Source organism: Trichogramma pretiosum, unplaced genomic scaffold (genome assembly GCF_000599845.2).
Source record: "Trichogramma pretiosum strain Unisexual culture from Peru unplaced genomic scaffold, Tpre_2.0 scaffold74, whole genome shotgun sequence".
Classification (NCBI taxonomy): Eukaryota; Metazoa; Arthropoda; class Insecta; order Hymenoptera; family Trichogrammatidae; genus Trichogramma; species Trichogramma pretiosum.
Genome location: NW_019641708.1, coordinates 56,222 through 78,260, shown reverse-complemented (window position 1 = coordinate 78,260; position 22,039 = coordinate 56,222). Strand labels below are relative to the sequence as shown.

The window sequence follows — 22,039 nt, the reverse complement described above, 5'->3', positions numbered from 1 at the left end:
CTCGTACCAAGTCACGATCGCTCGTTTCTTGTCCAGTGGCTCGATCTCGATCAGATCCGTCTCGACGATGCCGCCCGACTCGGAGCTCAGCTCGATTTTGCACTCGTCCTCCTTCGCGGGACTGACTCTCGAGTAATTCAGCTGCACTCGACGAAGTAAACATTCCGCCCGCGTCCGGTTGACGTCTTGATCGTCGCACTCGCCGTAATAGACGGTGGTATTTTCCAGGGCACTGAACACTGCGGAATTATCACCGACGTCGCGTTGGTGCGAGAAACTTCTATCCGTACTCACGGGTGCCGGATAATCTGTACCGATAGACTCTAGGACTGCTAGTACGAAGACCGATCCAAGAATTGCCGCCCCTAAAAAGAACGCAAGGGCCAACTTCGTTTTTTCATATTTATCGTCGTCAATCGTAGTCTTCATCAAGTTTTTCCGATTTCTAGTTGTATTCATTGTGGATACTACGCGTACGGCTAGTCTCAGCTCGTAGCCCGATCAAATCGACACTGAGCTTCTTCTTCTTTCTTGCCTCGACTTTCTATACGTGTTGCATAAGAAAAAAAAACACGAAAAATGTCTTATAGGCAAAGCATAAATTTAAGCTTGTTTTATCTCAAAATTCTAGCCTGTGTTTACATGAAAAACTCGAGCTAAGCAAAAACTTTTAGGGTCGACTATTTTTAAAAGCTCTGGTCGAATTTTTAAAATAGAGTACATGACTATTGCAACTTCATTTGTCTACAGATTTTTTATCGTAGTTATTTCTAGAGATAAAGTAAATTCAGTAATGAACGGTTTAAAACAAATTGTTTTTTTATTAAATTAAACCATTATAGCGTAATTAATGATAAATTAATGAGAAAATAATAATATTTATTATTCAATTTTTTACGTTTTGATCAAGCTATTGACCTACAACTCGTATTTTGAAGTATTATTCAAATCTTACGATTCATAACACATACGAAGTAGTAACTACCCTCACATTAAGGTTGTGCTCACTAGGTAAGTTGTAAATTTGTACCAATTATAATCGCTATGAAATTTTCACTTACGTCGCGCGTTCAAGCTTTAGACTCCAATAAACACTCAAGAGTAATACTAACAAGATCGCCCAAAGCGTCGTGACGTAACGCAATACTTAACAAATGAAAAAACTTACATTCATTAATTATTATCCACGCAAAACACGAGCAATATCCAACCACTTTTTACAAAACTTTTGTTTATTTTACAATGAGCTCAGATAATAACTTCTAATATAAATAGTTATTTTGAATATTTAATGGTTAATGCTAATGCATATTAATGACGATTTTTTTTCAGTTTGTTAATGCGTTTAATAGTCTATTGTAGCCTCTTTTGTTGACATTCCTCTTTTTCATTGTTATTTTAAGTGCAATATTAATTTGATGATTTATTTTTTTTATTACAATTTTGCTTTATCACGTGATTTAAGATTTGCTGGAAGGGTAGATCACCAAACTTAAGCAATTACAATTTACAATACAGGATAATGAAAGAATAAATTTGTTGTAAATAAATTTTTTTTACACAAACTCTACGGGACACTCGCAATGAGCTGAAGACTGCTTAATTCATTTTTTTCTGAACAGCTGCATCAACTTTTATAATTTATTTTTTTTTTGAAGTGAAAAATGTTTACATAGGCAAAGAACGATCTCAATTTTATGCATTGCATGAGTCGAGACTTTTCGATAATTGAAAAATAGTTTTTTAATTGTACAATGATAATAGAGCCATTATATATGATATAACTTTGCCTAAAACCTGTAAAATATAATAAGTAAACTAGTTAAATAGTTATTTGCTGTCATATTCTACTCACAACTCCAGCAATTCTCAGATTCAATGGAAAATTTGCAAAGCCAGCTGATAAAATTGTTGGGTTTGATGTTCTAGTTATTGTCATTAGTAAAAATAACCTGACTTTAGGAGGATACATGTACCAACTATAAGTGTGGTAGCTATTTGAAAAAAATATCTAATTTAGAAACCATTTACTGAATAACACAGTGAAAATATAATTCATTTTTTCTGTTACCAAAAATCATCGATACAGCAATCATCGAACAATTCTTGACTTGGATAAATAAGCAAAAATAATATCATTGTAGAACCCATCACTGAAATCAATAATATTTTAATGCACGCAGAATTAGATTTTATCGCAATGACCATCTAAGTATTAGAAAGTGATTTATGAGTTTTTTTTAAAATTCGTTTGTATCGTAATCAATTCAATTAATTACCCAGGATCCACTCATGCACATATTAACAATAATTATGGGAATAATGACGAACAAAGTTTTATTAATAACATCTTTTTGAGTATCAAACAACCTGAAAATAAAATCGTTTTATAAAGTCGAAAATTTTTGTATGTATTTTCTTTTACGACTCTCTGTTACACAGATAATTATTAATAAAACTGAACCGTATAGTGTCTTGATGATGTTGAATTAATTTTATGATTTGTTGATGCAACCAACGATCTGCGTTCTGATTTTTTCCCCTTAATTTCAATTGATACTCTTCGTCAGTGGCTTTCATTTTTAAACTAACAATTTTAATTTACGTTAAAATGTAAATCTGGAAATTTCTTATTTTGAAAATCTCACTTTATGATTTGATACTGAATGACCAAAGAAATTACTACAAATCTGTAGTGAAACATAATTGCCCCAGACATAATTGCGCACATGAATAAGAAAATCATGCGAAAAGCCATTAAACCAAAATAACACTTTTCAAAATTCATGAAAAATTTGAACTCGAACCACAACGGTCTCATTTCAAGCTTGATCAGACCAAATAGCATACGTTGCTCAAAGGAAATGCATAGCAGTATGAAGAAGACTGTTAGAAAATTAATTTTTGTACTTTTACTAGTGTTACACTCGAATTTGTAACTTACCCCATAAACGATTACTTTCTCTATAAAATTTACTCAATCGTTTATGTAAAAATGTTTGCTCGCCTTCGTGCACTTCCTTTGTAAACAATGACACCGAAATTCTGAACGAATTTCGTAACTACTAATAAAAAAAATGATTAACTGGTTTCGTTCGTATGTAATGAATGATACATTTTTAACAGTACTGACCCTTTCATCAATACTAATTATAACGGAATACGCAATCAAGATTGCCATTGATGATAAGAATTGAAACAAGCATAGTCCTATTACTTCCCAATTTATTTCAGATTGCCCACGAATCTCTTCGATCAATTTCCACAACTTGAATTGAAGTTTAATCAAGTTTAAAGTTGAAAAAAATTATGGATCATGTACTCACCGAACCCGAACCATAAACAAAAAAAGCTATTACAATGATCGTCCTTCCAAAATATCTTATCCTTTTATCCACCCAAGGCCACACAAAAATTAATTTCAGTAATTTAATATTCCAGTAGAAATGAAGCTTCAAAAATCGTTCGATAGTCGAATTCGAAATTTCGTAATCATCGATTATTTTTGAATTTACGAACATTCTTTAAATTTTGCTAGAATGGTTACGACGAACCTAAATTGAAGACTACTAATAGAACACGTGTGTACGATTTTTTAAACATTCAAGGCCTTAAATATACTGAATAGGTACCTTTTGTGTTGAATTGTAAAGAATCTTTTGTATCGTTAAATCATTTTGTAGTAATTTTCATTTTAATATATTTATGCTTTCTATAGAAGCCTCTTACCCTAAATTCACTCAAAAACGTTGTTGTTCAGGAAAAAAAGTATTATAAAAATAAAACTGTTATCAAATATTTTAAAAAACTGATAATTTTTGAAACATTTCTTTTACTTTGTATTGTACAAACTAAACTAAGCCTCTGAAAGTTTTCATCCAAGTTATTGTAATAATTATTACGCTAGGGTCAACGATCAAAATTATTGCAGAATCGGTATCGACTCTTTCATGGAGCAGTTCAGTCAAAGGAGTGAAAGATCGAGAAATGTTTAGGCTCATGGAACATTAGTATACTATGTATTAAAGAAGATGTTTAGGCTCATGGAACATTATTATACTATGAAGTCCCGTTGTATTTCGATCTTTACGCCACTTGCAGTTTTAAGAGTAGACGTGCCGAAAAACCTGGTTTTTATCAGTCATTTCGAAAGAAGAAAAAAAAACAAACTAAACCGACGATTTCCGTACATACGCGCGCTCGAATATTGCGCCGTGTGTCGAAGATTTTTTTTTTGTTCGCGATTGATTGTAGCGTCATAACATTTGTACAGAGTGACGGGCAAATATATTTACACATTTTTTAATTAAAAAAAAAAATTATAAATTTTGCTTCGTGCCGGTTCAGAATATACAGTTTTATTTATTCGTGTCAATTCATTATTTCAGTTCACGATTGTTATTTAAGCTAACATTTGTCAATGTAATTTTAATATTTATATTGAATAATCATTCGGTTAACGAGTTATTCACTTCGGTTGCTGTAATTGCCTCAATCAAAAAAATGCTATTTCGCAAATTTTCAAATGCAACTTCAATGCGCGTCAGAGCGTGAAAGTGGTTCAAACGTTGACTTGAAGTAATTGAGGAATGTGTATAATTATAAATACCTCTTCAATTCGATTTTTTAATTTTAGTCCAGTCACGTAGTCATAAAATCTTGAAACATTTTCATAATTTTTATTTTATTTTTACCTCATAAATTGACTCGCGTGTTATAATCCAGATCAGATCAGCAATAAAACGATCCTAATGAAAACAATAAAAGAAGGAAACGCGTGAAGTTTTTCTTTTTTTAAAATAAGGTTTCACATTTTTTTTGGGTAATTTAAAATGAATTTTCAAACACTCGTATATCTTATGCACGAGTCGAATAGTCGATTCGACATTTTTAACATAACGATTGTACTCAAACAAGTCAATCGGAAAGAGCGACACGGCGCGCGCGGGGGATGCCATGATTTGTCTTTGTTCAAAAAACATAAGCCCGATCTCCGCGATCTGACGCGCCGAGACATCTGGCACTTGAACAAATCGCTTTTCACAACATGTAATAACGTTCCGCCCGAGCCAACTTTAATTCCGAATCCTTTTATCTCTCGGAATATCTTATAGTCGCATGAAACTCGGATTTCATCATTCTTTTGTTGGCCAGCAAAGAATCAACAGTAAAAAAATTAGTTCTCTCCGCTCGCGTCATTGCAAATTATATTATTCAACTCGTTAAACATGAGACCGCTACGATTTCTCGCTGGGCTCGTATTGATGTAAGTACTAATTGCCGATCGATGGGTAGATTTAATTCGAAAATATATCTATATTGAATTTTTTTACATCGAAGAATCAACGCGATCGGTCGAATCGATGCGGTCGACAAATCGGCCATGATACTGGAAAAGAACGAGGACGCCGAGTCTTCGTCCGCAGGCACCACCACCATCAGGCCCGTTGGAACCTCCAATCAAAAGATCGTCACGTCCAACAGTCCAGCGAATTCGGCTTCCACGAGCGATCAGGACAGCCCTGTGGACGATTTAGCCGCCACCGTCCAAGCGGCGGGTAATCGGCCCTCGGCTCCACTTGGATCGACGAATATCGGCAACAATAACAACAACAACGACAACTTGAATAACAACAACAACAATAACAATCTCAATAATGGAGTGCAAAATACAAGAACAGAACAGACGAACCAGAATCAGAATAATAATTTAGGTAACGATTACGATAACAATGGCTTTACTGGTAATGGTCAAGGTGCAGCGAGGGGCAACGGTAACAATAATCGAATAATTAACACGGGCAACGATTACGATAACAACGACTATACCGATCGAGGGACAAGCAATAACGGCTACGATAATAACGGCTACAATAATAATAACAATAACAACAACAACAACAACAACGACGGAGCTTACGGCCGGGTTGGTGGCAGAACAACAACTAACAATTTGTCTAACGGATACAATCGTGTACAAAATCGGCCGTTTCAAAATTCAGGTGTCGTCAATCGGCAGCCGGTGCAGATACAGCAGGTTCAGGTGCGGCCGGTGGTCCAGCAGGTTCAGCAGGTTCAGCAGCAGCGTCCGGTCCAGGTGCGTCCGGTGCCGATCGGGCCCGTGACGGGCATCGGACTCGGGGTCACTTCCATCATCAACACAGTCGCTCAAGGCGTGACCTCGATCAGGGGTGCGGCGGCGGCGCGCAAACGCAACCAGCGCAACGTCGTCGTGCCGGTCAATCAGCAGCGATTCGTCGTCGCCCAGCAGCAGCGGCGGCCGTCCGTGCGCGTCGTGGCCAATCAACGGCCGAAGGTCATCTACGGATAGCTATATGGACGACTACTCCTGTAAATTGTGCAGTATTTTTTTTTCTATAGGAAAACGAGGAGAAAATCCAAAAGAGAGAGAGGGTGGGAAGACGGGGGAAGGAATTTTCTACGTAATCGATATAGTTTTGTAGGATTAAATTTTCATTTGTATTGATTCACCGATGCATGTTATCGTATGGTAATTTGATTTTGATCGAAGCAATAATCAGTAAGCTGTGGAATTTTTATATACAAATATCTTTATTAATTTCCAAAATAATTCGACAAACAAGTTTTCATTCATAACAAACGCATTTTAAAATTTACAAGTATAAATTGACAATGGAATTAAATCATACATTGATATGCTATTTTGTACAGTTACTTAACAGAAGTTTCAACATTTTCAAATTTAAATTACGTATAATAGATCTATTTTGTTCTTAATCTTCTTTAATCCTTTGAATGATATCAGCGAAGAGGGTTTTTGTTTTTTCCTCTTTGCCTGCAAATTCTTCCCATTCCTTTTTGTTTCTGGCAAAGAGAGGTACATTCAATTTGTGCGATATTATTTTTCCCACTGGAGTCGATCTTAACAGTTCTCCAACTTCCGCCAATTCTGTCATCATGATGAGTTTCTGTGGAGGCTTCGCACTGGCCCACACTTTTTCTAAACACCTGGATCCATGAGTACTGCGAGCTAATTGAGCCCAGGTCCCTCTCAAATGTTTAGCGAGTTGTTCCCGACTTTTTGCTCCGATAAATTGACTGTCCATGAAAGAATCCATAATTCTGCTACCTTTTGGATGTTCGAGAATACGGCACAACTCTGTGCTATCCATGGCCAGCAGAGAGTTAACAATTTTGATTGGTTTGTTGAATTCTAACATACACTGTATGCACAGACTGCCATGCAAGTTCATGGGTAGCTTAGATTTGGCGTCGTCACTGAGAGAAGAGTATTTTTCAAATTTACTGAACCTCATAAGTAGCGGAACGATGAAGTTTTCTCTTTCTTTTGGTTGATCGCAATCCAATAATTTCATCAGAGCATTGATGAAAGGACCCTGTTTAGCTTGTAATTTCCAACAGCCTTTAGCTAAAGCTGCAAAAACACCGGTGTAACTTTTTGACAAGATACTATTAAAGTGTTCAACAATTTCATCAAAAATTTTCTCAAAAATTTCTTTGCTAGTACAATATTCAATTAGTCTTTGTACACTAAAGTTTGCGCCCTGCTTTACGGACAACACTCCCAAATGATTCTCAAAGTAATTTTTATAGATCTTTTCGTGATCTTTAGGATTTGAAACAGCAAGGATGGCCTCCAGGACCCTGAAAGAACACTCTTTGTCAAATATATTGGACAAAGTTTCTTCATTACTCAATGTAAAACACTCATTAAATACTCTGTTCATTAAATTACTATTTAAATCAGAATCAACATCTTTTAAAGTATACAAAACTGACTGCATAAAACCAGCGGTCAACTGATCATGATTGAATTGAGCTAATTGTGGAAATCTGAGTAAATTATTGCAGGCTAACATTAATAATTTCTTATAATCCTCATTCACAGTTCTCCTTTTTTCTAGATCTGGTTTCTTTTTTACCATATTATTAGCTGAACTTAAGTCAATGATGCCTCCAAGGCACTCTATAGCTGTTCTTAAAATATGATTTGCATAAGTATCCCAAACGAATTCTTCAATATTATTAATAGCATATCTACAAAGCTTCAAAGCTGTTTCATTGTACTTTTCTACTTCAGAATGCTTGATTTCTGTTGTATCTTTTTCATCGGTTTTAACATAATTTCCTTTGTGCGCGCAAGTGGTTATTAGTTTTTGAATCACATGTGAGGCAAACGGATCGCTGCATAAAGGTCGAAGTGAGTCATAGAAACTGTCTGCCAATCTTATAATTGTATCAAAATTAGCATGTTGTATCAACACATCTAAAACTCTTGATCCAACCTGGAATAAATATTAAATTATTATTAAAAAATGAAGATAAATCCATAAGGCTTATATTTCTTAATAAGGCTTATAATCAAATCAAAAAAAGTCTGCGCGCATGAATGAAACTTCTAATTATCAACATGAAACTTCTAATTATCACATAGACATTGCAAATGAAAAGAAAGTGTTAACCATTAGTTATCATTCATCAACATATAATGGAATAACTACCTGATTTTTTGCATAATCCATTTCTTTCCCTCTGGTTTGTTCGAAAACATTTTCCACAAATGTTTCTTTATCTTCCATAGTTGGAAAATCCGAGCGAATCATTTGCAAAACATTGAGCATGTATTGGTAGCTCTCTGAATCAAGCTCTCCATCGTGGAAACGACGTCTGGCTGCTTTTTTAGCCATTTGCATCGACGATCGCTTCTTTTTTCTTTTCAGATTCGGTCTGGGTGTATCTACGTGCTGTCCCTCCATTATTAATGATACTCGCGTTGTCAATTGACAATTGACAATAGTAAAAATTATATTAACAAAGTCAATCCGGCACTGATTTATAATTCTGCTCTGAACTTCAAGAAGAATTATCACTCACGTTGGTTGCACGCACGATACTGAAACATAACCTCAGTTGCATATGAGAAAAACGTGCGTGCAACAGCGGTAAAATTTTCGATGAATTCTGGGGATTCGGAACTGGCGAGCCGGGCATTTAACCCATCTTGCGAGCACGTGGTTTGGTATTTAAAAATTCGACAAGTGTGTATCGACAAAATAGTTGTGAATATTCGAAGCCAAACAAATTTGACCATAAAGGATTTTAAAATTTACAGTTATATTGTCAGCGTCGTTTTTAATTTATTTATTAATCGAATGTGGTTCTACAAATTTGTAGGTATTAAGAAAAAGAAAATTAGAGTTTCGAATTACAAAATAAAATCTACCATTTAAAACCATTGTATTTATTTAACTTTAAAAGTGAATATATACAATTCATTCTTTAACATAAGAATGAAATATTTTTATCATTCTATCTTTTTTAGTCTTAATTATTATATCAATTATGCTTAAGTATTACTATATAGCATAAAGTTTATTTTACACTAGTACTCAATTTAGTACTCGATAAAAGTAAACAAACCTGTCGATACACGATCTCGGTCGTAAGAAGCAAATATGATCACACATTCTTGATTACATCTATTTTTTCATAATTATCACTTTAGGAAATATATAATATTAAAATGGCTCTTTAGTTTATAGGTTAACATTGAAACATGTGTTAACCTATGTGTTTGTTCGTATTCATTAATTGTCATGTTATACGAAACAAGTTTTAATGAGTAATGTACTAACAATAGCTTTTTTACTTTGAAATTAAAAAATTAGTTTCAACACATTTTTACCCAATATTTTGATTATTACAAAAATCCAAAAGAGTACTCCTTTTCAAAAAGTACAATTTATGCTCTAGATTTACTGCATCAAAGGAAATACCATGTGAAAAAAAATTATTTTCTTCAACGCACTTCAAAGTGGGAATTCTAGTAGGTCATGCTGCTACAATAGAAAATGATATCAAATTTAGTCCAATCAATCGATAACAGTTCTTTCCTCTGTGCATCATTTTAAATGTAATTTTAGTGAACATTCTTTAACATATCACGTAATTTTCTTTGTATCAATTTTACACTATTTGCTTATAATTAGCTAAACTAAACAATACAAATAAGAATCATAAACAAATTAGTCTAAATTTTGTACGTATAACAATTTCACTTTAACTATACATAGAATATAGTTCTGATAACTGCCTTACATTAAGCGTAAGTATTCTCGTTACAGCTAATAGTAAAAATCGTCTCAGAATACAATTATTCGTTGTCTTGGCATATGGACGTGTTCCGGAATAATTGACATTTTTGAAATTCTGATCAACAATCGCAACTCGTTACACAAGTATAATATTTATATAAATAACAACGATTCGCTTCGTTGAATAACCGCTCGATATAGACTATCGATGAAACGCCGAGTGCATTCGTCGCTCACGTCAATAAAAAAAAAAAACAACAACAACCAGTTCACTCTTTGTATCACGTTTTGATGTTTTTTTTCTATCGACGCACTAAACGTCCGATTCTCATACGGCTCCGTACTCCTCGCTCGACGGCGAGTCGTCGCTGTTGGCTAAATTGTGCCCGAGCGACGAGATGGAATTGCGCGACCTCGCGCTTCTGTAATGATGCTGCTGCTGTGGCTGCTGCTGTTGTTGTTGATGATGATACTGGTGCTGTTGATGCACAGGCGCTGCTGGTGCCGGTCGCCTCGGCGGCGGTGGTGGCTGCTGTTGCTGTTGCTGCTGATGTATGGCGCTAGCGAGTTGATGGGTGAACGACAGCGAAATCGAGTCGTCGCCGTCGTCGCTGCTGGGCGAGGGCGACGGCGCCCTGTCCTCCTGGTCCTGCAGCAGCTGGCGAAACTCCTGTATCGACTCGTTGAGAGACCAGAGCTGGGACAGCAGCGACAGATCCAACTGGCGCAGGCCAAACTGCGGAGAATGAAATTGAATGAAATTTTACGTCGGGCGATCGATTTAGCGCACGTTATACGTATGTGTATTATTATACGCACGCCTCGCGTTGCCAATAATAATACAGGAAAAATGTTCTATGTTTTAAGTGCAAAAAGTCGATCGAAATGAAATGATAAGTTTACACGCTGATATGTATACGTAATAGACTCCTGCCCCCCTGCAAACACACCAGAGGCATATATATATAATTCGCGAGACTTTCCAATACGTCTTGTGAGTCGCAACGATTTGTATTGTATACGGAGAACCTATATATGTATGCAAAAACGAGTGTGGGCGCGGAAGGCTCAAGATTACAATCATTATTGGCCTTTAAAATGACTCGAGCAACGAGCCGCTGATATTTTAGATTGATTTCGTCCGCGACCTCGACTGATCAATCGAGTACTTATAGTTCTCAATTTGGCGCTCGCGAGTCGTACGGCCTGTAATGTATATAGCGATCGTTCGACATCTCAGACAAGTAGCGCATGGCAGATATATCCATGCAATTTTTCAAGTTAAACATACAAGACACGTTGTGATTGTTGAGTATCCATGTCGCGGGTGCACAGGTAATTTTGGCTAATATCGCAGTGCTCGCGCGGTAAAAATCATTTCGCGGCGTTTGCGGCGGCTCGGGTCGATCGTTATACACAAATCGTTGCGCCGAGTCGGCACTTTCGACTATATATATATACACAAATATCGTTGTTGCAACACCCTCTCCTTCGTGGCTCTGCGTGCTCTACAATTGCGCAATTATTCTTCGGTTAAACGCAACAACAACAACAAAAAGTAACACCGTTGGCTCAGCACAAATAGCGAAGATTACGACGTCGAGTGAGAGAAAAAAATGTCGAACGTATTTACCATTTCTCGCCTGAGTATGGACAGCTGCGTGTCGAGGGTGGTCAGCTGCCGGCCGCCCTGGGGCGAGGGTCTCGAGCCTTGACTGCTGGTGGAGCTCGGCGTCTTGACCAGTCGGTTGCCGCTGCTGCCGCTGCCGCGACTGGGCACCCGGGCTGGTGGCAGCGGTGGCGGACTTCGACCGGGCTCGAGACCGCCGTTATCGAGGCCGAACCCACTCAAACTTCGAGGCAGTGGCGGCAATCCTGGCAGCGAAGACATGTTTATCCTGGCGATTATTCTGCAATGATAATATTTATTGTTTTAACGTTCAGCAGAATATGAAAGCTTCGGGATAAATTTTAATGAAGCTTAGGAGTGACATTTGTTTCACTATACTTTAGGGCAATGATAAGAATTCAGTCAGGCAGTGATAACAGTCTCAAGAAGCGAACGTTGAAAATTTTCATTTTCAATTCAAAATTGTACACTGAGAAAAAAAATTCCTTGATTCAATGAAATCTAATTTAATATTTCATTCACTATTTAATCAAATGATTGATTGAAGCAATGAAGCTTTGGTAAAAACAATTAAATATTTTGTTGGATGAAATAAAAAAAGATTATTTCAATGAAATTATTTCATAGATTGTATTTAATTAAATATTTCATTGAATCAGTGAATTTTTTTTCTCAGTGTAAAAATAAATATGACTAGTATTTTCTTGTCTTTTTTATAAATCATGAGAAACGATATCAGTAAGTTTTTAATATAATATCATTAAAATAATATATATCAACAACTGTCGGATGAGTCAGTAAAACTGAGTAAAATAATAATTAAAATATAATGATATTATATTAAAAACTTACTGACATCATTTCTCATGATTTATGAAGAAGAAAAGGAAAATAATTACATTAAAATTTTTAAACATTTATTTTTAAAATTTTGAATCGCGCGCTTTCGGCGCCTCTATGCATCCAATGCTAATTATATTACAATTAGACTACGAAATAAAAGAATAGGACTGTCTGCATCAGATTCCTTTAATTATGGAACGGGCCGCATAGAAAATCTAGATGGCGCTTAGGTATGGTATACTTTTTCAATTGCATTCGAGAGGTCACTCTACGAAGTTGTAACGTGTACGACGCCGAGCTCTATTCGTAGACGGTATAGCGCATTCGGAGTCAGAGCAAGCTCGGACACACAAGTGCAGAGAACATCTTTGAATTTAGGAGTTACCTAAAGAAGTGATTTACCAGAAAAAGTGAAAGTTTCATTTCGACCACATGGTTCTATACAGTCTCTATATTTGATTTTAGTGCATTCCTAGTCAGTGCAAGCGTGGACACACAAGTGAAAACATCTTTCGAATTTCGGAGTTATTTGATCCAGTGAATTTTCGAAAAAGTGAAAGTATCTATTTACGTCGCAGTGTAAACGGCAAAGTAATATCGCGAACAGAAAGCTTCTGAATTATAATCGTGATTGCGCGTGATTTCGCAAAATAATGGCCTCCTTCAAAAGCACCCAAGACGAACGTGAGCATAAATTAATGGATTCGATGAAAGAATTAAAATTGGAAGACGAGAAAAAACTATTGGATTTTTTTCATGAACTCGTAGTCTTGCTCAGCGATTCGCTGGAGAACCCAATGATCCTTAAGCATTCACTCTCATATTTATTGGGTAAAGAGTACGATGGCTACGGCTATTTGCACGTGGCCTGTCTCAAGGGCTTTGACTACATTGTCAGAGAAATGCTAAGGTGCTACGAGGATCCCAATCGTACCGTGGTAGGAACAGGTGATACACCGCTCATCTTGGCTCTGAAGTACGAGCACGTGGCCGTCGTCGAAGTCCTATTGGAATATGACGCCGATCCAAATTTTCCTAACAAGAAAGGATTGACTCCGCTGCACGTTCTATGCGCGAAACAAAACTTCAATGAGGACTTGGCGAAGAAATTTTTCAAGGCCATCGATGACCACGGGCAGACGATAGTGGCCAACGCTAAAGATAATTCGGGCAACACACCCTTGCAACTGGCTTTGACTCGCTGCCACAAGAAAGGGCTCGAATTACTGCTGAGAAAAGGTGCGGATCCCAACTTGGTCAACGAGGAGGGCTCGAATTTACTGCATCTCATCTGCCAGGGACACGGCGATTTGGTCATGGTAGATACGTTGTTCAGGGTCACCGACGACATATGTTCGTTGGTGCGGACGAACGCCAGGGACAAGATGGAGAACACTCCGCTACACTTGGCGGTCCGATTGGCGCACAGCAAAGACAACAGGAAGATGGTGCATAACATGCTGGCACATGGCGCCAATCCGAACTTGATGGACGCCCAGGGAGATACGGTTTTTCACCTAATTGCTAAGAGGGACGACGACGAAATTCAGCTGTTGGAGACGCTGTTCAAATGGACCGACTTCAAACATCTGCCGTTGGAGGTCCATGCCAAGAACAAGGAGGGTCGGACGGCACTGGAATTGGCCGCTGCGGGGCTCTACCCGAACAAGGTTCGCGTGCTCTTGCAGTACGGCGCTGACACGTCTCGTTACACTTTTCGCTGCGAGGATTTCTTCAAGGGGCAAGACGTCGAGGATTTCAATCTGGATACGATGTCGCGTATTTTTGCCGTCTTCGAACTTCTTGAAAGCGACGGATTCACGACGGGCTTGTACGATATGGAACCGCTGGTCGCCGAAGTAGCCAAGCGATTCAAGATTTGTCAGAGCGTGTCGCTCTACGACGCAGCAATGGACAACGAGGAGGCGCGAGGGCTCCAGTACGCCGCCTTCTACGAGTTCTTGATCGCGGACGACTTGTGGCAGCTGCCCCAGAGACACGCGGAGTCTTGCCGTCGTCGTCTATGCAACGTACTGAGGAGAGGATTGCGCAAGCTCGCGATCAAGACCATGAAAAATCTGATATCGAAATTGGAAAATTCGACTGTAGAAGATGTAGAAAAATTATGTACAGTAGTCATGTCAAAGCACCCGGGCATTCTTGTAAAATGATAATAAATAAATCTATCTTACATAAACAGGATTATGCCTATGTAAAATCGTATACTAGCCTATACCCCAATTCCATCCGGATCAGGATCCTGATCTTTAAAAAAATCACTTTCCAATCCATTTTAATATGAATATAATTTCATTAATTTATTTAAAAAACTCTTGGTAAAATCATAAGTATACTACGTGAATAGCAATCAAATCATTTTAAAATTTGTTCAAATGTTTATATGACTTGAACCAAAGTGGCCGAAAGCATCGAGAAGATCTGGATTTGGTGGTAGAGTCACTTTATATGGGCTTTATCAAAAAGATTTTATGGTTACAAAAATGAAATTCTAAAATTCAAATTGTGTGATTTTAAAGAGTTCATTAAAAATGAAAACCCTCAAAATTTTTATAAATTAAAAACCATTTAAAAAGGAAAAAAATATAACATAAAGTCTAAAAATAAACTAGTTTATCTTCAGCGAAAGAGCCAGAATCACAATATGTTCATCGAAGGATAAATAAGAGGCACTTTCCTCATAATTATGAATTTTTCCTAATTTTGATCCTTTTTATGCTATCAAATTGTATCTGTTAGTTTCCTTATTGTGCCACTTGGTGAAAAGTTGCATTTTTCTATTTGAAAGAACATATTTCAACATTGTCAATTTCAAGTTGTACGAACAAGTTAATTTTTATACTTTTATGCTATTTAATCATATTTAATAGGTTTTAGAGTTTGAAACATGCTTTTTGATTACAAATGGGAAATCTACATCAAATTTTACACAAAAATTGACAATTCATATATTTTTTAACATTCATCCCAAAAAAGCAGAATAAAATCTTAAAAATGAAAATTCAACTTTCAGTTCATGTAAGGATGGACACAGAGAGCTGAAATTTTCTGGATTATCATTTTTCAATTTACTCTTTGAGAATTAATTCTCATTTGGCTAAATCCTCCTGCTATCTTAAAAGGGAGGTGGGTCCGAGAGCGTATACCATAATAAAAGAGTGAACGAATTGCGGCTAGCTGCAACACATTACCGATCCGCATCTTAAAAATAAGAAAGGATTGTTACCAGGTTATTTACACACTCACGTAAAAAATATTAATGCTTATAACCTGGCCCAAATGTGCACCAAATATGGCCCAATTTGTTTGGTGCAAACATTGACATTGATTTTTTTTTTACGCGGGCAACTATAAAATAGTCATGTTAACATACCCTAGGAAGATCATTCTACATAACAATAATTTTCATTGCGTACTTTATCGAACACATTTTAATTTATTGTTGCATATGGGCTATTTCACAACAGGTGTTGCAGGCCAAAAAAATGTACTCTTTAAGAACACAATGAAAAATGAAAATCCTGAACACCACAGCCCCCTAGGTCCAACACTCATGGATATCTACAGGGGCTCAAAGTTGGATTTTCATGTTTTGAGGATATTCTGCTTGTTACTCTGCTTTTCTGGGGTGCATATGAAAAAATTTCTAAACCATGTATTTTCATGTAAAATTTGATGTAGAATTCAAATCTGTAACACGATGTGACATTCATAACCTCAAAACTAAAAAAATAGTGTAAAAGACCATGGAAGTAAAAAAATAAACATATTCATATACCTCTAATCAGCCAATACTGTAATATGTTCATCGATACACCAAAATACAACTTTTGATAAAGTTTGGTAACTGAGTCTCCAGACAGTCTCCAGAGAATGGAAACTCAGTTACTCAACTTTATCAGAAGTTGTATTTTGATGTATCGATGAACATATTACAATATTGGCTGATTTGAGGTATACGAACATATTTATTTTTAGACTTTCATGTCCTATTACACCATTTTTTCTATTTCAAGGGGTTTTGAGGTTATTAATGTTTTATTTGAGTACAGATTTGAATTCTACATCAAATTTTACATGAAAAAACATGATTTAAAAATTTTTTCATATGCACCCCAGAAAAGAAGAGTAACAAGCAAAACATCCTCAAAACATGAAAATCCAACTTTGAGCCCCTGTAGATCCATGAGGGTTGGACCTAGGGGGCTATGCTTCAAGATTTTCATTTTTCATTGTGTTCTCAAAGAATACATGGTTAGTTTCCACTTCATTTTTTGGGCTTGCAACACCTCTTGTGGACTAAGCATTTTCTAGTTTTCAAAAAAACAAATTATATTATAGCCTCATTGAAAAAATTCCAATATTGGAAAAGCAAGGGCGAGAGAACATCCAAATGCTCTTCTCGAACACTCCTACGATTTTGATTCAATCGAGCGACGCCGAGTTGCTTTTCCGCCACTTACATAATGACGTATTAATGCGCGCTCGGTTCATCGAGCGAACTCAAGTCGTATACGATACCGGCACGAGTAATTAGCATAACGTATACGAACGTAGCTCGAGAGATGAAACGAATCGAGAGGCAATAAATCGTCGCGGCTGATCGGTTAGCGAGGGTGGGAGGGGGAGGCCCTTTAATTAATAACTCTCGTAAGCTCCGCGAGGGAAAAAGGAACAAAGTTATCGAAAGTCAGGATCTCGCCGAGCATCGAGAGCTCGAACGAGCTTGTTGTATATATGTGGAAGCGCGACGGTATATAATAATATAGCAGAGAGAGAGAGAGAGAGAGAGAGAGAGAGAGAGAGAGAGACCGCAATTGCCACCCGCGCATTATATACACCGCAAAGAGCTCCGTATACACGTATAAACAAACAAAGCTTATATATGTTCGTCTGTGCTGTGGCAGCGGGTTAGGTCAGATGTGCATATATATACACAGCGTCTATTCCCACTTCGCTCCTCGAGTTTATATTATTATTTGACTCGTGTGTCGAGACCCCGAGTCGTGTTTTTGTGCGAAGCTCGAAGGAGTGGCGGCGGGCGCCCTATACGTGCACTTTCCCACGCGACCCACATAAACTGCAGCGCGCGACCACGTGCTGCCGCCGTTGCATTTATATTGCCGCGCGCGACTTTCGCCTTTATACGTATATACGAGGGGGGGGGGGGNGGGGGGGGGGGGGGGGGGGCCAACGCGAGTAATTTTTACCTGGAAAAATCGAGGTCGGCGAACTCGGCGCTGTGAGTAGACGACGAGCAGCAGCAATCGTAATAACCGTCGAGGCCGTTCAGTGTAACGGCGCGATGCTGATGCTGATGATGCCGACGAGGATTCTCGTTGGCCGCAGGCAGAGTGATCTTGGTCGAGGTGTATCTTATGCCTGCCTCGAGCCAGTCCTGCGTCTGGATGTTCTCGGGCTCGGGGCTGCTGCTGCTCCCGTTGCCGTTTTTGGGCGCGGCGTCCTCGATGACGAGGACGACGGTCGTCTTCGGGCTAGGATCGGACGGCGAATCCTCGTCGGTCACTCCTCGCTCCTTGAACGTGACCACGGCCTGCTGGGAGGATTTCTTTCTCGGCGGCTGCTCGTCCTTCTCGTTTGGATCTGCACCGTCTCCTCCTCGGTCGGTCTCGTCTTTGTCCTGCTCCGCGTCCTTGTTGTTGTTGTTGTCTTTATCCTTCTTGTTGGACTCGATCTCTTTCTCTCCTCCTTTTCGCTTCGAGGTATCGTCTATTCTATCGCTGTGCTGCAGCTGCTTCTTTTCGTCGACTCGGCCTCCGTTGCTCCTGATTCTGCTGCTCGTCGAGTCGTAAACGAGCGTACGACCGCCAGCGTTGTTGCTATTGCCGTTGTTGCAGCTAGCGTCGACACGATCGGCTGCCGCTGCTGCTGCCGTAGTTGTTTTATCCGCGTGATTTTTCCAGGGCCTCTGATTGATCGGTGGCGCCGGCGCTTGACGAGTCGGACAGGGCGGCGGCGACTTCTTCAAGGCCTCCGCGACGATCTGACGACTAGGCCGCGGTGGCACCGGCGGCGCTCGGGCCTGATGCGGTGCCTGAGCCAACTGCATCTCGTTGTTGCCGTTGTGCCACGATCTCCGATCGCGTCGATTAACGTAGTACAATATCGACTCCGTGGCGTCGGGCTTATGTGACTATAAACAACTCTTTTTTCTTTTTCTTTTTGTTGTTTGGAAGACACGTCTTTGTGCACGGGACTCGCACACACGGTAGTGAAAGTCCTATAATGCACGTATATTTAAAGACGGAAATCGGCAATCGTTCGCCGATCGTCGCCAAAGCTCGCTAGACTCGATTCCTCGATATCGTTCCGGTCGTTCTCGTTTTTTCTCTCTCTCTCTCTCTCTGTCCCTCTCGCTCGTGCGCGAGCTGCACGAATATTCAGATTAAGCGCGGGAAGGGACTTTTTTTTTCTATTCGTCCTGCGCTCGTAGATCGAGTTTCCGAGCGAGAGTTTTCGTTGTCTCTTTTTGTCTCTCTCTCACACAGACATAGACACACACATACACTAGTTTATAACGTGGATGTGCTATGCGACTTTCTCAGAGCAGAGTTTAAAGGCCGTGTGCGCTATATGTGCTCTCGTGCCTCGTTGCCTCTTTTTTTTTCCTTCGCGCACATATGTATACAGAATAGAGCTGAATCAATGCGCGAGGTGCAGCAGCAGCATCTCTCGCTTTCTCAATTATTCACCCGCGGAGAGCAGAGTCGATAATTTTTCGGTAGGAATACCGATTCCGTACGGATGAATAGAGACGCGCTTACTTTGCATGGCCTTTTTTTATGCACACACAGACAGACAGACACCGAAAATAGACTCGTTGTTTTGTGCACCTTTGTACGACAAAAGGAAAGCGAAGAATCCACGCGGGAAACTTTCTTTCCCTCGGTCCAATTTGGGCTCTCACTGCGTTGCTGTATTATCCGTTGCGAGCGCGAGGAAAATTCGATTGTACCGAGTCTTTTGGCATCCTGGCACCGAGCTCGAGTGGCATCGCTGTTGTTGGTCGTTTCGAGGTCGGTCGGTGCGTCGCTTCTTCTTGCTTCTTGCTTCTTGCTTCTTCCGCCGGTCGAGAGCTTTTCTTTTACGACGTTTATTATTTCAGAAAAAAAAAATCGAGTCCGCGATCGCGGCGCGTTTATGATATGAATAAAGCGCGCTCCTATGCGCAGCACGCGACCTCGTGTAACAACAACACAAAGCGAGTCGGCGGCGGCGGCCGATTTTTACGATCTCCCTCCCTCCTCCAGCTACATGGAATACTGTATATATCTGTTGGTTTTTTTTTTTATTATTACTTTTAAGTGGAGTGCGTGGCGTATAATAGCTGCAGCTCTCGACTATGTAACAGTTCACGAGGCCAAATCTGCAACGTTACATAGAGACTTTCTGACTCGCTCCGATCGACGATCGCTCTTATAAATAAATCGTTAGATAAGAGCGCCCGGTGAAAAGCGAATAATTCTGACAAAGGAGCTGCTGCTGTGCACGGGATATTATCGCGGCTCCTTTTTTTCCCCTCTTATTTTGTTTTTTTTTTGCTCCAACCTCAGTCACGCTCGTTCGTCGGATTAATTTTGCTCCGTATTATACATACAGGCTTTTCTGCTACGGCACGAGCGCGACTTCCGGCGTGGGAAACCGGTTGCGATTTTTGCGCTATTTTCCAGTGTATACGTATACGGATAGATAGATAGAGGCGAAGGGGCTTTACTTTATGCGACGCAAGTAGCAGCGCTCTCTCGGTCTCTCGCTACTACTCGTCGCGCTCTTCTTACGTAAACAAACAGCTGCGCCACTGCGATCGGTCGCAACGATCATCGTATCGTCGTCGTCATCCTCGAGATACATCGATGAGCGCATTTTTTTTTGTCCACTCCTCTCTCTCTCCTCTCGCTCTCTTCCTCTTTTTCTCAAAATATAAATATAAGATTATCTGTTTCGGACGCGTTTATTTATTTTACTCGTATGATCGGCGATGCGTCACGAGTGCCGCACGAAGTAACGAAGGACGATCGGTCGCCTCGTGCGTTCTTGATCTTGCTTGGCGCGGCCAATTTCACGCGATCTCTCGAGAGCTCGTGGTCCAGCAGCGATGCTGTGCTGCTCGTTGCTCATTTTCTATATTGTACACATCGATTAAAATCTCACTGGGTTTTTCTTTCTGCTCGCTCGAGGGGGGGCCTTCTATTATACACCGAGCAAAGCTCACAATAGCAAGGCCACGCAGCAGTCGTGTCCTCCTCCTCCTCCTCGTCGTTTACACGTATATAGACTCACACACACACGTGTGCAGGGAATATGGCATTTAAATAATATATATACGCTGCACACGAGTGCAGCACTGCTGCTTCTTCTTCTTCGCGCGTGCGACACTTTTACGCGCGCGCGTATTAACAATAATAGTCGGCTATGTGCTCCGCACACGCGCCGAGTTATGCGCTGCTATTTCGAATACACGTACGTACACACACACACACACACACAAATGTATCGCTGCACACGTAACACACCGCACTGCATATAGCACGTATATAGAAACACAGATACACGGGCACGAAAATAAAAAAATGTATACGATACGTATGCACGGAGCTTGGAATGCAAAACCCGGAGCTCAGCGCACGTAGAGTACACAAACACACACGCGCGCTTGTATGTGTGTATAAGCACGATCGGAGCACATACGCTACGCACACACCGAAGCACTGCAATTAGCTTTGACGGCCGACCGACAGGATCGATTCCTTCGAGCTATCCTGGCGCGGATCGACAAGGGTCGTCCTGATAAATGCGTCGTAGGTCGCGTCCCAAGAAGATGCGTATATGTTGTTGTTGTTGTTGTTGCACGCCAATGGCGTTACATTATTTTTATTATTATATACGTGTAACACGCGACGACGACGATTAGCGGACACTCGTAGCACGAACGAATTCACCGCGACCGATCAAATTTTGTCATTCGACAATACCGATCTCTCTCTCTCTCTATCTCGAACCACGAGAATCGTTATATATATTTTCTTCGACACACGCACAATACACTTTTCTGCGGAGCTCTGCGCATCCGAGATGCGAGACACAACTCGAGACAGAGAGCAGCAGAGAGACACGAACCCGCTGCAGAAGCTGTGTGTGTGTGTGTGTGTGTGTGCTGGTAGCAGCAACGGCGCACAGCTAGCTCTCGCTCTTTGTGCGCGAAATGTACTGCTAGTCCCGCGCGCGCGAACTCGCCTCTTGGGCTGTATATGCAATTGCCTCTGCACCACTACTACTACTACTACTGCTGCTAGTGCTATTACTATCGTGCGGAGCGAGACACACCACGTACGGAGCGCATTGCTCGCGCGCGCCCGCCAAGAGCTCTGTCTTATAGCAGCTATAGCCTGGGCTGCTGCAAGCTGCACAGCCGAGCCAACGCACAACAACA

The 22,039-nt window shown here is 39.9% G+C and overlaps 3 protein-coding genes across 3 annotated transcripts; 1 reads left to right on the top strand and 2 right to left on the bottom strand.

Annotated features, from left to right (window-relative positions):
* The first annotated feature begins 5,228 nt into the window (after nucleotides 1-5,228).
* On the top strand, nucleotides 5,229-6,331 carry LOC106659455 (putative mediator of RNA polymerase II transcription subunit 29). Its single transcript, XM_014382027.1, has 3 exons — nucleotides 5,229-5,266; nucleotides 5,341-5,558; nucleotides 5,682-6,331. Exons 1-3 carry the CDS (start codon nucleotides 5,229-5,231, stop codon nucleotides 6,329-6,331), a joined length of 906 nt encoding a protein of 301 aa, XP_014237513.1.
* Nucleotides 6,332-6,600: 269 nt separating this feature from the next.
* On the bottom strand, nucleotides 6,601-9,145 carry LOC106659622 (nucleolar protein 9). The gene is made up of 2 exons (XM_014382253.2): nucleotides 8,505-9,145; nucleotides 6,601-8,288 (listed from the first exon to the last, which is right to left on the bottom strand). Exons 1-2 carry the CDS (start codon nucleotides 8,757-8,759, stop codon nucleotides 6,756-6,758), a joined length of 1,788 nt encoding a protein of 595 aa, XP_014237739.1. The 5' UTR covers nucleotides 8,760-9,145; the 3' UTR covers nucleotides 6,601-6,755.
* Nucleotides 9,146-9,228: 83 nt separating this feature from the next.
* Nucleotides 9,229-20,507, bottom strand: LOC106659623. The gene is made up of 3 exons (XM_014382254.2): nucleotides 17,799-20,507; nucleotides 11,731-12,007; nucleotides 9,229-10,833 (listed from the first exon to the last, which is right to left on the bottom strand). The coding sequence occupies exons 1-3, from the start codon at nucleotides 18,656-18,658 to the stop codon at nucleotides 10,426-10,428; spliced, it is 1,545 nt and encodes a 514-aa protein (XP_014237740.1). The 5' UTR covers nucleotides 18,659-20,507; the 3' UTR covers nucleotides 9,229-10,425.
* Between the last annotated feature and the right edge of the window lie 1,532 nt (nucleotides 20,508-22,039).

Excerpts from the sequence above, each read along its gene's own strand:
- LOC106659455 (XM_014382027.1), top strand. The coding sequence starts at position 5,229 with ATGAGACCGCTACGATTTCTCGCTGGGCTCGTATTGAT. Across the intron at positions 5,267-5,340 it reads CTCGCTGGGCTCGTATTGAT|AATCAACGCGATCGGTCGAA; the intron begins GTAAGTACTAAT and ends TTTACATCGAAG. Across the intron at positions 5,559-5,681 it reads CGCCACCGTCCAAGCGGCGG|AACAGACGAACCAGAATCAG; the intron begins GTAATCGGCCCT and ends ATACAAGAACAG.
- LOC106659622 (XM_014382253.2), bottom strand. The coding sequence starts at position 8,759 with ATGGAGGGACAGCACGTAGATACACCCAGACCGAATCTGAAAAGAAAA. Across the intron at positions 8,289-8,504 it reads TGGATTATGCAAAAAATCAG|GTTGGATCAAGAGTTTTAGA; the intron begins GTAGTTATTCCA and ends TATTTATTCCAG.
- LOC106659623 (XM_014382254.2), bottom strand. The coding sequence starts at position 18,658 with ATGCAGTTGGCTCAGGCACCGCATCAGGCCCGAGCGCCGCCGGTGCCA. Across the intron at positions 12,008-17,798 it reads GCCGACCTCGATTTTTCCAG|AATAATCGCCAGGATAAACA; the intron begins GTAAAAATTACT and ends TTATCATTGCAG. Across the intron at positions 10,834-11,730 it reads CCATACTCAGGCGAGAAATG|TTTGGCCTGCGCCAGTTGGA; the intron begins GTAAATACGTTC and ends CATTCTCCGCAG.